Source organism: Labrus mixtus, chromosome 12, assembly GCF_963584025.1.
Source record: "Labrus mixtus chromosome 12, fLabMix1.1, whole genome shotgun sequence".
Lineage (NCBI taxonomy): Eukaryota > Metazoa > Chordata > Actinopteri > Labriformes > Labridae > Labrus > Labrus mixtus.
Window position 1 is genome coordinate 27,435,655 of NC_083623.1, and position 13,755 is coordinate 27,449,409.

Sequence of the window (13,755 nt, forward strand, 5' to 3'; positions counted from 1 at the left end):
GTCTTCATGATTGTCATTTTGTGAACCTGATATAATTGTGTTTAATTTAATTTTGATATGTGTCACGAATGCGGCTGAACCCAAATGCAGACCAGACAGATAGGGTGTCAAAAAAAGAGTTTTAGTTGGAATATGCAGGGGGATGTGTCCAGGGCTGGGGGTGAGGTAGTGAGCTGGAGGTGGCTGGCTAGTTGGCAGTAGAAAGTCCTGGAGACAAAAAACAGGAGTCAGAGTTGTGGTAGGCAAAAAAGCAACTTCTCAAAGTTTGTTAACAGGACAAATGGAAGCTGAACTTGTGACAAACAAACCGTGAATGGCACAACGATCCAGCAGAGACTGACGCCGTTTTCGAAACCGCGTACTATACTACTAGTACGTACTGATTTGGCCAAAATGCAGTATGCAGTAAGCAGTATGCGAACAAATGCGAGATCTGCAGTATGCGAAATATACCCGGATGTCATACTGATTCGGGAAAAATTTACAGTATGCATCGGACCAGTCTACCTCGCGTACTGTCTCCCAGAATGCAAAGTGCCAGGTCAATATTTACAGTCGTAATGGCGGAGGGCAGCTTGTCTCCTTCTTCTTCTTGCCACATTGTGGGCATGAACCAATGACAAATATGACATTTTCAGATATTTATGTGTCTTACCACCTGAGATGTTCCTGCTTTTTCAACTGTACGATGCATGTGCCACATGTGGACAAGCTGCTGCAATTACTGGCTTGCTCATATGATTACATATTATTCACAGCTGTGTAAAAATTGAACCTGAATGCTTGAAAAATATACTATTATGTTAATAGTATTTTTCATAATGTAATTAAATAAATTACTACTAATAATAGCATGCTAATCATATTTCAACCACAGGTGTTATGTATTAATGACAGAATATATGAGAGATTGTTGACGCTTTTATTTTTATTATTTTAATGAAGCACTTGTGAGCTTATTTCACTACACCGTAGCGGCGTTTACCTCCAGATGGGCCGTTGTCTACTTCCACATTCCAGGACCGGAAACCAGTTTAACCGGACCAAGCATACTGCAAAATAACCGACGACTGGCAGTCATACTACATACTACTGTTGAACGCAGTATGCAGTATGCAGTATGCAGTACATACTGCTTACTGCATACTGATTTAGATAGTAGTATGTAGTACGCGGTTTCGAAAACGGCCTGAGCTGATGGCTAAGTAGTTATTTAAAGATCTAAAATAAAGCTCTTGAAAGTTTGAAATGTGGTTAAAGTCTTACATCATCAAAGTCATATCCAGAATGACAGAGTTTGAATGTCAGTTACACATGAACATAAAACCAATAAGATTGATCTTAAAATGAGAGAGAAACACGTCATATTGTTGGTATGGACATACACCTTTATATTAACCTGCTACATATTTAATTACAGATTATTAAATATGTAATCTTAGAAAACAAAAAATATATAACGTATCATTTGTAGAGTCATTTGACTGTAAAAAAAAGAGAAATAAACGTTAAAATAAAATAAAAGGGGGGGGTTGTTCGTTTACAGATAATGTCATCTTACAGTTTGTTTATTTAAAAAAAACAACTGAAAAATACTTTTAAAATGTCGAGTTATTTAATGTAAAATTAGTATTTTTTTACAGCATGGTAACTACTTTTGAACTTGATTAGAAGTGGATTATTGCATTTCAGTGCTGTCAAACATCATTCAGTGCTGAATATGAACTGTAAGTTTGATTGACTCTCAGTAAGTGTCAGTAAAGTTGTTGATGAATGAACAGATGATAACCTGCAGCTGTGTTGTGTCTCGTTCTCTCCATCAGACGCCTGTGAGCTGGAACTGGACACAAACACAGTGAACAGATCCCTCAGACTGTCTGACAACAACAGGAAGGTGACATATGTGGAGAAGCTTCAGTCATATCCTGATCATCCAGACAGATTTGACTACTGGTCTCAGCTGCTGTGTAGGACTGGTCTGACTGGTCGCTGTTACTGGGAGGTCAAGTGGAGAGGAAAGGTTTTTGTATCAGTGAGTTACAGAGGAATCAGAAGGAGAGGAGTCAGTGATGAATGTGTGTTTGGATGGAATGATCAGTCCTGGAGTCTGTTCTGCTCTGATGAAGGTTACTCTGTCATGCACAATAAAAGAGAAACAAAGATCTCCTCCTCCTCTGTCTCTAACAGAGTAGCAGTGTATGTGGACTGTCCTGCTGGCTCTCTGTCCTTCTACAGAATCTCCTCTGACACACTGATCCACCTCCACACCTTCAACACCACATCCTCTGAACCTCTCTATCCTGGGTTTATGATCTTGTCTCATGGTTCTTCAGTGTCTCTGTGTGGTGTGTCGGTCTGAGAAACACTGCTGACTGAAGACCAGCTGACTCTGTTCATTCTGTCCAGCTGCTCTGTTTCATGGTTGGTGGGCGTGGTAATGGGGGGGTGGGGGTGTGAATGGGGTTTAAATGTTCTACATTATAGAAAAACAATGGACCCCCTTCTGTAATGTCTGTATTGTTCTGATCTCATCAATAAAAATTAAGTGACAAAATAAGATCTGATCATCTGGATTTGATAATCCTTAAATCTGTACCTGGATCAGGGTGATCCTCATCTGATCACTTTAATGTAGCAAGACAGTCTTTCTTCTCTGACATCATCATCAGAAACAATAATAATGCTTGTGCCCTGTTAGCTACTGTCGACAGGCTAACAAACCCTCCTGTGTCAGCAGCACCTGAACTTCATTCTACCAGGGCCTGTAATTAATTTGACATCTTCTTTACTGAAAACATCCAGAACATTAGACAAGCTGACAGTGACTCAACATCAGGATCAGGATATGTGCTGTGTCCATTTAGAACCAGTGTAGGCACAATGACACAGTTTAATCCGATCAACCTTAAAAACCTGGAGGACATAACACAACAATTAAATTCCTCCTCCTGCTGTCTTGATATTCTGCAAACAGTTTTTTCACAAAAGTTTCCCAAGTCATGGCTCCAGATTACAAATTGTAAACATGTCTCTTTCCTCAGGCCTTGAAAACAGCAGTCATCAAGCCACTACTAGAAAAAGAACAATCTAGACAAGACAATAATGAACAATTACAGGCCTATGTCAAATCGTCCTTTGTTAGGACTAATGATAGACAAAGCTGTTAAATAACTTCTTAACATTGAACGACTGTTTGGATGTCTTCCAGTCAGGTTTTGGACCAAACCACAGCACTGACACAGCTCTGGTTAAGGTGTTTCATGACATCCGACAGAACCTCAGTCTTAGTTCTTCTTGGGTAACCGTCTATATTAAGGTCCTTGTAATAAGCTGTAATTACATCAAATCACACTTTTAATACCTATTATTTCATCTATAAAGTTGGCTGCATCTTATAGACCAGTGAGACCAATATACCAGTATAAAATACTCACATGTCGTAATTATCCTGGGCGCAGCAGCCACCATCATACACTGCACGTGACCTGACGTGGTTAAAAATACATCCCCATTCATTGTGTATTGAAAGCTGATAGCATGCTGTACTGGGCAAGACGGTGACACAGAGCAGTCTGGCTGAGCCACTTTTTCACATCTTTTCTCCCTCATGAGGTCATAATCATGCTTTTTAATGGTGGTATATTGTTCTGTGAATAAACCTTGTGGAGGTCTCTTTGATTGAAAGAGTCCTATGTTAAAGTTAAAGAGTGACCAGCGGAGTCGGGCAGAGAGCTCACAAGCCAGGGGTCTGTGCTTGACAACTTTCACTGCAGGCTGAGAGCTCGACTATCGTAGTGTAGCGAGTAGAAGTGCAAACTGCACAAAGTGAAAACAGATGGAACTTAAAGAGCGACACAGCTGTACGCAAGCTCCACATTGTAGACTTCACTCAACAGACCTCCAAAACAGAGTGTGTCTTATATACCGGATTTTATGGTAATAGTTGATAAGTCACTTCTAACACCTTATAAGAGGCCTATAAAGATGAATAAGTATATAGAAGTGTTAATAAAAGCATAATAAACACATTCATTGTTACTGATAAGACACTTTCAGGCTCTTATAAGAAACCTGTTCACAGTTTATATGTCCTTTGTACATTAATAAGATGTTAATTAACATGAAAAAGACTTCATAGTTGTTCATAATAGTATCAAACACATTTATTATTGGCTTGTAAGATATTTATTGGCACTTTATAGAAAGTTGTTGACAGCTTTTAGACCACTTGTCAACGTTAATAGGATGTGAAGTTACATAAATAAAACTACATGAGTTCCTTAGTAAGATGAATGAAGCTCCTTTACAGCTACTGGATCTAAAGTGGGAACAGTGTGGGTCTTATTAAGATGAGGAATGTTTTTGAAAAAGCATTAACAAAAAAGGGGGGTTGAGAAAACATTTCAGTTGTGAAACACAAAATCACACTAGGTCATCTTTTGTGGAGAAAAAAATATTTTAGATTTCATAACTTTCATATGAAATCACTTTCAAGTACATGCTTCAACATCAACAAATAAAATCTGTCTCACTTTCCACTCAAACATATTTTGATGAAAAAAATGCAGTTTCCATATATATTATCTTCGATGCAAAATGTGAAAATGACAAAAAACATTTTGTGTGTAACCAAAAATTAAACACAAACATGAATAAAAATCAATGTATCTTATTACATAGTAAGACATTTAATTCCCTCTCTCAGTGACTTGCATACCTGGAGGGCTAAACTCAGGAAACACACAAACACACACACAGCATGTGTAATGATGGCCTTCAACTACTGACACCCTTTTTCTGTTCTTCAGCTGTAACTGAACACATCTTCTAAAACAGCTGGAAGTAAACATGAGTTAGCCACTGAGCTCAGGCTAAAGTAGGGCGACGATCCCTCATCGACGTTCCAACCAGGACTGAAGGCCGACGATCTCCTTGGTGTGTCAGGGCCTTTAGATATGTAGACATCATTCAAGCCTGCAAGTCCCCTCTTGGCAACTTCTTGAAAAAAAATTAAAAACACATTTGAAGTAATATTATGGTTAAACACATCACAAGTAAATGTGGTATTACTTTTTAAAATGACCAGAAAGAGAAGTCCACACTTGTATAGTATAGACTGGTAGTCCCCTGTTAGTAAGGTACGCGTGTAAATGTGTATGTGTATGTGTGGGGGTGTTTGTGTGTGTGTGTGTTTTGTCCGTGTTTGTCTTTATGACATTGTGGGAACTGAAAAAGGAAAGCCCACTCAGCGTGGGACCCAAATTTTTGTGGGAATCAAAATCCTGTACCCCACAAAAATAACCTCTAATTCAGTGAAATAATTAATAAATAATGCCCTGTGCCGTTTTCAAGGTTTACCCCATTATATACATTTACCGAAGTGTGCTTAGTGTACAGGGGATTTACTCAGTAGGGACAACTAGTGGCTGAAATGCGCATGTGCAAGCAGCCATCTTTGGTGAAGGCTAACTCCGTTAGCTGTTTAGTTGCTAACAATGAGCTACTGTTTGAAGATTGAATGAATTGACTGCAAAGACAGTTACATTTGTGTCAATACTGAGTCATTGCTAACAAAAAAATATTTATTGTAATTTTAGTTAGTATGTTACAATATTCACTCAAGAATATGTTCATATATTCAATATTCACTAACAAAATAAGCTATCTGGCTAAAATAATCTTGTAGCTTCCTTGTTTAAAACTGAGGGCATTCCGGTTGAGTACATCATAAATGTATCATATTGATTCTAGTCAAGTTACAAATGTGTGAAAATGTGAGCCAGAGAAAGATTTTTTAATCCTCAGAACCTTAATATCTAGTTAAACATGCCGTCTATTTATATCATTTAAATGATCGGACATTTAAATGATTCAGTGTGCACCTTCAAATGCAAGTGCATTACTTCTCAGTGAAATATCAAGTAAAGCCTTCACTAGTTAAGAAGTAAAGAAGTTATCTAAGACAAATATATCCACAATTGTAGATGTAGTAAATTAATTTATTAAGATATTAATATTCTAATTTTTCCTCGGGGGCACCACTTCCCATGTTTAACAGAAGAAATAGCATGAACTGTAGTAATTAATTAATCAGTCTCATATCAGAATAGTTAATCATTTAGGAGCATTTCAATCATTAAACAAACACAAAGTTCTAAATGATTACATATGAATTTATTACAGGAATTATGAACAATAATGCAGATTAATGAAGTAAGTTTATAATTTGATGATGATTTTAATATGAATGATTCTGAGGTATGATTTTGATTTTAACTTAATTTATATGGTGGCGTCATAATAGTGAAAGTAACAAATGAAACGATAAACGGTTTGGTAATGATTTAAAAGAAAAAGGTGATTAATAGAATTATGTTGTGAGAGAATGATAACTTGGAGCTACCGATGTGTTGGACAACAACCTTTCTCTAGTCTCGACCGGAACTTCTTGAATGAGTTCGGGGGGTCCTCCAGTCTCCCGTTCGACAACACACACACCGGAGCGTTCTTCCTTTAAGTAGGAGTTCTGTGATTCCCTCCAGGTCGTCCCACTTGGGGTCCTGGGGAAGCGTTGCTGGATGATAGCCGCCTAGGCAGTCTATTCAGGAATCGTAGGCTGGTGGAGAGTGGTTGTTAGCAGCGGTTGAGACTCGTTTCCTCGATCACATCCTGACATCGGCTAGTCCAAGTTGATGAAAATATAGAAAAACTTGCAAAAATTAACTCACTCGAGATAAACTTGTTGGCCAATTCAAGTTAGCTCGAGTCAGATAAAAAAAGGAGTTGCTTACGAAAGATGATGAATTAAATGTAACTTTGAAACACTACACGTAAAGTTTACGTGAGGCGAAAGCGTGGAAAAAGGAAAAACACACAAAGGATGCAATAATCACAAGAGGAGCGATCAGACCAGCAGACCGCTTGACTCTTGAGCATCAAAAATACAAGTTGACGGGACGGGAACACAAAGACAACTGATGAGAAGTTGATTCTGCATCTCTGTCTGGCATAGAGAGGGGCGGGGCCCATCCCACTCTAAGGGGGAGACACTGACAGCTTCTATGTATGAGTTGAATTACTTGATTTTACTTTCATAAACTCAAAGATAATATGTGGAAGATCATTTATGATGTCACCATAATTAAACTAAATATGAGTATTCAGAGTTTCAACATTGTGAGAACAATCTCTGAACATTTAGAAAAATATTCTCCTGTACACATGTTAAATGATCGACGATGGAAATAACCATCATAGATCGATGTTATATAAAAACATAGAACAGATAATATACTTATGTCACCCTTTATTTATAAAACAAACAAATATGATTATACATAGTCTATTATGTTTAAAAGTCAATACTAACCACAAGGTGGCAGTATTGCTCCATCTTACAAATTCTCAGTGGAAATCCATTAACTAGTTTTTACTTTACTTATCGGATGACACAGTCACTTTTCACCTCACAAACATAGATATTTAAACCAGAAATGAAATGGACATTCATTTGACCCAAAATAAGATCTTACAAATTTGAGAAGACCAAAAGTCTCTGTCAGTTTTATGATTCCTTTGACGATCCTCAGACCCCAACATGCGGCTCTCTCCCAGGGATAGCGAGGTGTCTCTTGGTGTGTCAACTGCTCAGAGATTCAGAGACGAAATGTCTGACACTCAATCGTAATTCACAGTCTTAAGATAAACAAAAGAGCCATGAGAAGTGTTCTGGTTCCGGCCACGTGTTTACCTAAGGTGGTTGTAAAACTCTTAAACTGTAATCCACCGTTGTTTGATCCAGCGGGTAACTGAGAGGGGGGTTTTGAACCAGATACCAATATCTCGGCTACATAGATGTGATTGTCATCAGCATTTATGAGTTGTTTGTGTGTGCGTGGCAGACCCTCATGCTTAAATTCTGACGCCATGCCTCTCCAATTAAACACTAAAATGTATTGAAGGTAGTCAAATTGACATCTCACCATCAACAACTATAAACAACTTTCCATCTATATTACGACAATCACAGAGACTATTTGTGCTGGTCAGCATAAAAATGATCAGACAGCTAGGCTAATCGCTGTCTGCGCAGATGTAACGCTAAGTGATCACATTAAACCACACCTTTGAATCTATGCTACTGTGATTGGCTGAATAGGAAGGAGACATCTGATTGGGTACAGACAAGTCCCTGCTGAAAAAAAAGTCTCACAAAACCCTCACAGATGCAGTGAGGCTCACACATGACAAACAGTTTGTAAATGCAGATTGAACAGTTCATATATAAATGTAACAAGATCCAAATGTGTTTTTGATAAAAACTGCAAATACTTTAAAGTATGTATATCATATATTTGTGGATATCTATTACATATTTTTAAAACTATAAATATTTGTGTATGAATCAGAATAATTTATTTAAAATACATTTGTGAATCCTTCTGTGTGCATTCATGAATATTGAGACTGATCTGACTCCATAGTCTAGGAAGACTAGTCAATGATGACCACAAGCAGCCGAACTGTAAGATGAAAAAGATCATGGCAGAGGGCAAACCTTTTTCTCTTTGCTGTGAGGGAAGAGATAACATATGACTATGGACAGGCTGATTGGAGGAAACAGGTTGGTCTACATTGAGTAGCACACACAGGCACTTAAGCACACTGGTGATTAAGTGTGCTTATTTAAATAATTCCCTCATACTACTTTCTTGGGGGTCTGGGTTAATAATAAATAGTGCAATTGCTGATTGATGTTAATAATAACACTGAAATGTGTTTTTTTGTTATGTTTATGTCTATTTGTTTCTGCATACATTGAAAAACAAGCAGAACTAGAGTACATAAGGTTATCAAAGAAAGGTCTACCTACATATTTTCAACTCCTCCCTTCTATATAGATAATGAGAAACTCTGTACAGCCAGTTACAAATGTAATGGGCTTGCCAATACTATGAAAAAAAAACAAAGTTTTTACTTGGCTGAATACCAAAAATAAGTTTGATATTATATGTTTACAGGAGACACACTCAACTCAAAAAGAGGAAGAGAGGTGGATATGAGAATGGATGGGAGCTATCATTTTTAATCATGGTTCAAGAAGTCCGAGGGGTGATGCAATCTCGCTCAGGGAGCATCTAGAATATTCTTTAAACAAGATAGATGGTCGTATAATTATGATGTTACATTTATGTTTAATTAATGTATATGCTCCAATTAGCAATGATCCTAAGATTATTTTTTAAATATGCTCAATATGATTCAGCATTATGATAAACTTATAATTATGGTTGGAGACTTTAATACGGTCCTTGACCCAACTAAAGATAGGACAGGAGACAAGAGAGATTACCAAGAAAAAGAACCTAGTGCTATGTTATGGATGACGTCTGCCATGGATTTAGTTGATTTATGGAGAATAAAGAATCCAGATCTAATGAGATATACCTGCTGAAGAAATTCAATGGCTAGTAGACCAGATCTGTTTTTTATTTCGTTCAATTTGATTTCAAAGATATACCAAGGGTAGTACCCGTAAAAATACTTGTTTTTGTGAGTTAATTCCAGTCACTTTTATTTAACATGTTGGTTATAACATAATGTGACATTAATAGTTTCTGTTGAGTTAGGTGTTTTTACATTGGCCAGCAGGTGGCAGTGTAAAGCTCTTTTGTTGCACATGAAAGTGAAACTTAAAGAAGTGGCTTGAGTAAACAGTCTGAGCTGGTATTCTTGCGTTGCTGCTGAAGTGTGTGCATGGTGCTGATTTACCGACTGCTTGTATGTTTTGCCATCCTCGCCTGTGGACGTTTTCTACACCATAAGTACGGTTGCAGACTGAGTGGTGTAACACAAGCAATAATATCTGAAAAATGTCGCTCTGATGGTCATCTCATTTTATAAAAGATTAATTTTGTTGGGGTTAACAGAGGTAGAGGTTACTGGAAGTTAAATCAATAATTGCTGGAAGAAGAGACATTTATAATTTCAACAAGATTATTCTCTGTTAATAATGGATCAGCAGAGCCACACATTGTATGGGTTTAAATGTGCACTGTGGGGTCATACCATCAAGTATTCTTCTTTTAAACATAACAAAGAAAAAACACTAATGGGGGAATTACAAAATATAAGAATACGCTTGGATGAGAATACATCTGATCAGGTCGAAGAAGGCCAACAATAACTGGAACTGAAGCCAGAAGAGCTAGAAACATAGATTAAATGGATAATACAAAGATCTGAAGCAACATGGATGGAATATAATGAGAAATGCATCAAACACTTTCTGCAACTTCAAAAAAGTAATCTATATATAGGACAAATATTGATCAAATTCTGTTTGAGAATGGAACAGTTGTTACATGTACAAATTATATTCTTCAACCTTTAATGAACTATCACACTAATATTTTTAAGGAGGAAGAATCACAATCACTTCATTTGTCCATACCTGAAGTTATGAAATCCTGCCCTCGTCCTAAAGTTACAGATGAACAGCATTTATTATGTCAAGGTCCAATTAACTCCTATTCCAAGTTGATCAAATCTTACTGGAGGTAATTTGATGATTTGTTTTTCATTCGGTGAGGTAATGCTGAAGATTGAAAATAATTTCAGTTTCAAAGTTATTTCAATATTAATTCTAGAAAGGAATCCATGAAGTTCACTTTGTGTTTTGACTCAGATCATATTTCCTTTCTGGATGTTTTGGTGAAAGCAGCAGCTGTTGGTGAGTAAAGAAGAGCTTCCACCTGAGCAGCAGGAGTGGAGCCACATTCTGGACCAGGAAGACACTAAGCCCCAACACATTAAAGAAGAACACGAGGAACTGTGGAGTAGTCAGGAGGAAGAACAGCTTCAAGGACTGGAGGAGGCTGATAACACCAAGTTCCCCTTCACTCCTGTCTCTGTGAAGAGTGAAGATCATGAAGAGAAACCTCAGTACTCACAGCTTCATCAGAGACAAACTGAACAGATGGAAACAGGAGTTGATGGAGAGGACTGTGGAGGAGCAGAACCAGAGAGGTACTCAGATCCAGAGAGACATTTACAATCAGAGACTGAGGTCAAGATTGAAGACTCTGATGAACCTGAGATTGATGACAGGGACGATTGGCAAGAGACAATAGAAGATCTGTCAGAATTAAACTTGAAAAATAAGAAACTAAAGACTGGTAAGAGACCACATAGCTGCTCGGAGTGCGGTAAAAGATTTAACCACAAAGGGTCAATGATCAAACACATGTTGGTTCATACAGGAGAGAAACCCTTCAGCTGCTGTTTGTGTGGTAAAAAATTAAGTACTAAGGGAAGTCTGACCACTCATATGAAGGTTCACACTAAAGAGAAACGCTACAGCTGCTCTCAGTGTGAGAAAATATTTACCCATAAGGCCAGTCTGACAAATCACATGGCAAATCACAGAGGGGAGAAACCCTTCAGCTGCACTGAGTGTGGTAAAAGTTTTACGCAAAGAGGACATCTGACCACAGTTAGGGCATACAGGAGAGAAACCATTCCACTGCTCTGTTTGTAGTAAAAGTTTGACCGTAAGTGGAATTCTGGCCACACACATGTTAGGTCATACAGGAGAGAAACCATTCAGCTGCTCTCAATGTGAGAAAATATTTACTCATAAGTCTAGTTTGACATATCACATGGCAAATCATAGAGAGGAGAAACCCTTCAGCTGCCTTGAGTGCGGTAAAAGATTTAACTGAAAACATCTTGTGACCAAACACATGTTAGTTCACAGAGGAGAGAAACCCTTCTGCTGCTCTGAGTGTGGTAAAAGATTTAAGCAAAAATGGCATCTGACCACACACATGATGATTCACACTGGAGAGAAATGCTAATCCTGTTCAATGGTAAAACTGAGCGACCACAGTCTGATCAGGTCCAGGTTTATTTCACTGAAAACCTTTAACCCTTAATAAGAATCCTGCAGTCAGAATACAAAATAAAGAAAATCTCAATGACACCTGAACATGCACAGGATTAATTAAGAGTGCAGAGGCCACTGGGCACAAAACTGCTGCAGCCTTTGATCACAAACTGAATGACAACACCTGTAGATGTCATCTGGCATTCTGGATTTACTCAACATATTGTTAAGAAACAATAGAAATGCATTATAGCCTTCAGTCTGTATAACTATAACTAAATATGGTATATGGATAAAAACACTTCAATTGTGTGTATATTTGTTCTGTTATCATTTCTCTCTTTGGCTTCCTTTTTGCTGCTTCACTGCTTTTTATACATTTTCTGCTAAGAGGAGAACGACTCTTCCATTGGTCTTGGCGCTATCCAATTCCAACGGTAACCTGACTCGTCATCAGTCATAAAACTTTTCTTATTTGCAATGAAAGTAACTGCTTTCATTTATTAATATTTCAACTACAAGCAGACTTGTTTATTTATTTAATTAAAAAAAGCGAAGACAGGATACTAGAGTTGTTGGAGTTTTGAACGGCCCCTCTATTCATGAAATGCTAATAAAGTTAAATAGCTGATCTGATTTAGTACCGCTCCCCTTTTAATCACTGTAAAGCGTCCTTGGGTTCCTTGAAAGGTGCTATAGAAATCAAAGTTATTATTATTAGTAGTACATTTGTGTATTGACTGTAGAGACAGGACTGAACTATTTGTGCTGCGATCCATATGTTCGCAGTCGGAAGTGTCAACTGGAACGCCACCTGAAGTCGGAATTCCGACTCGGAAACTCTGAGAAAATCAGAGGTCCTGGGAGGGGCCCTGAAGCGGGAGACAGGGAGAAGGCAAAAATTATTTGATAAATTTGTTTCGGCTCCCACTCCCACCAACACTCCATCTGAGCACCCCGTCACCCCCCTCAACAACCATCAATAACCACTTCAGACCTGTGGCCCTCACCTCTCACCTGATAAAGACCATGGAGAGGATCATCCTCAACAACCTGGTGACTTCAAATCTCGATCCTCTGCAGTTCGCATATCAACCGGACATCGGGGTGGATGACGGCGTCATCTACCTGATGCACAGATCCTGGACTCACCTGGAGAACACAGGCAGCACTGTGAGGGTCATGTTTTTTACTCCTCCAGTGCCTTCAACACCACCAGCTCAGGGGGAAGCTAGAAAGAGCGAGAGTAGAATGTCACCTGGCTGCATGGACAACGGACTACCTCACCAACAGACCACAGTACGTGAGGCTTCAGGACTGTGAGTCTGACATGTTACGGACATTTTATTACACTGTGGTGGTGTCTGCACTTTTCTATGCAGTGGTCTGCTGGGGAGGAGGGAGCACTTATCAATCCAATCATTCGGAGGCAAAACACAGACTACTGGGATTGTATCTCCGCTGGGGAACGTCTGATTATAACATTGCGCTTCTTGGCAACAGGTAGGCAAGCTAGCTATAATTTACAACACTGTCTTTCAGTTTATAGAGAACCACTTTAGTTAATGATACCTGAATCCTGAAGTTTAGTAGCTGTTACTAATGAGTATGATGAATACTGTATTATATAACTGAGTTTTGTGCTTGTTAATAATTACAGGGGAAAGCTTCAGGAGCCTTTCCTAGCAGTTCTGAGTTCAATTATGAAACAATTCGGCAATTTGTTCCTGAAACCTGTGCAGCAATCTACCAGGTTTTGAAAGACAAATACCTGAAGGTATGTCTGATATATCTATTTTTTTTAGATACTTTCATATTTACAGTGCAGTCTGAACGAAATACAGTGGAGTCTATAGGCATTTGGACAG

General features: G+C 38.3%; 3 protein-coding genes and 1 pseudogene across 3 annotated transcripts in view; 2 read left to right on the forward strand and 2 right to left on the reverse strand.

The window, feature by feature from the left end:
• Nucleotides 1-2,374, forward strand: part of LOC132984513 (NLR family CARD domain-containing protein 3-like) — a 37,908-nt gene extending 35,534 nt beyond the window's left edge. The window contains exon 10 of the mRNA XM_061051401.1: nucleotides 1,824-2,374. Coding sequence (XP_060907384.1) covers nucleotides 1,824-2,359 — 536 coding nt within the window. The 3' untranslated portion in view covers nucleotides 2,360-2,374. The remainder of the gene's footprint in view (nucleotides 1-1,823) is intronic.
• The window catches only part of LOC132984485 (zinc finger protein OZF-like), a 230,883-nt gene that overhangs the window by 46,926 nt on the left and 170,202 nt on the right, over nucleotides 1-13,755 (reverse strand). The window lies entirely within an intron of this gene.
• LOC132984478 (gastrula zinc finger protein XlCGF57.1-like) overlaps nucleotides 1-13,755 on the reverse strand; it is a 164,432-nt gene that overhangs the window by 46,926 nt on the left and 103,751 nt on the right. The window lies entirely within an intron of this gene.
• Nucleotides 10,849-11,874, forward strand: LOC132984511 (gastrula zinc finger protein XlCGF71.1-like; annotated as a pseudogene).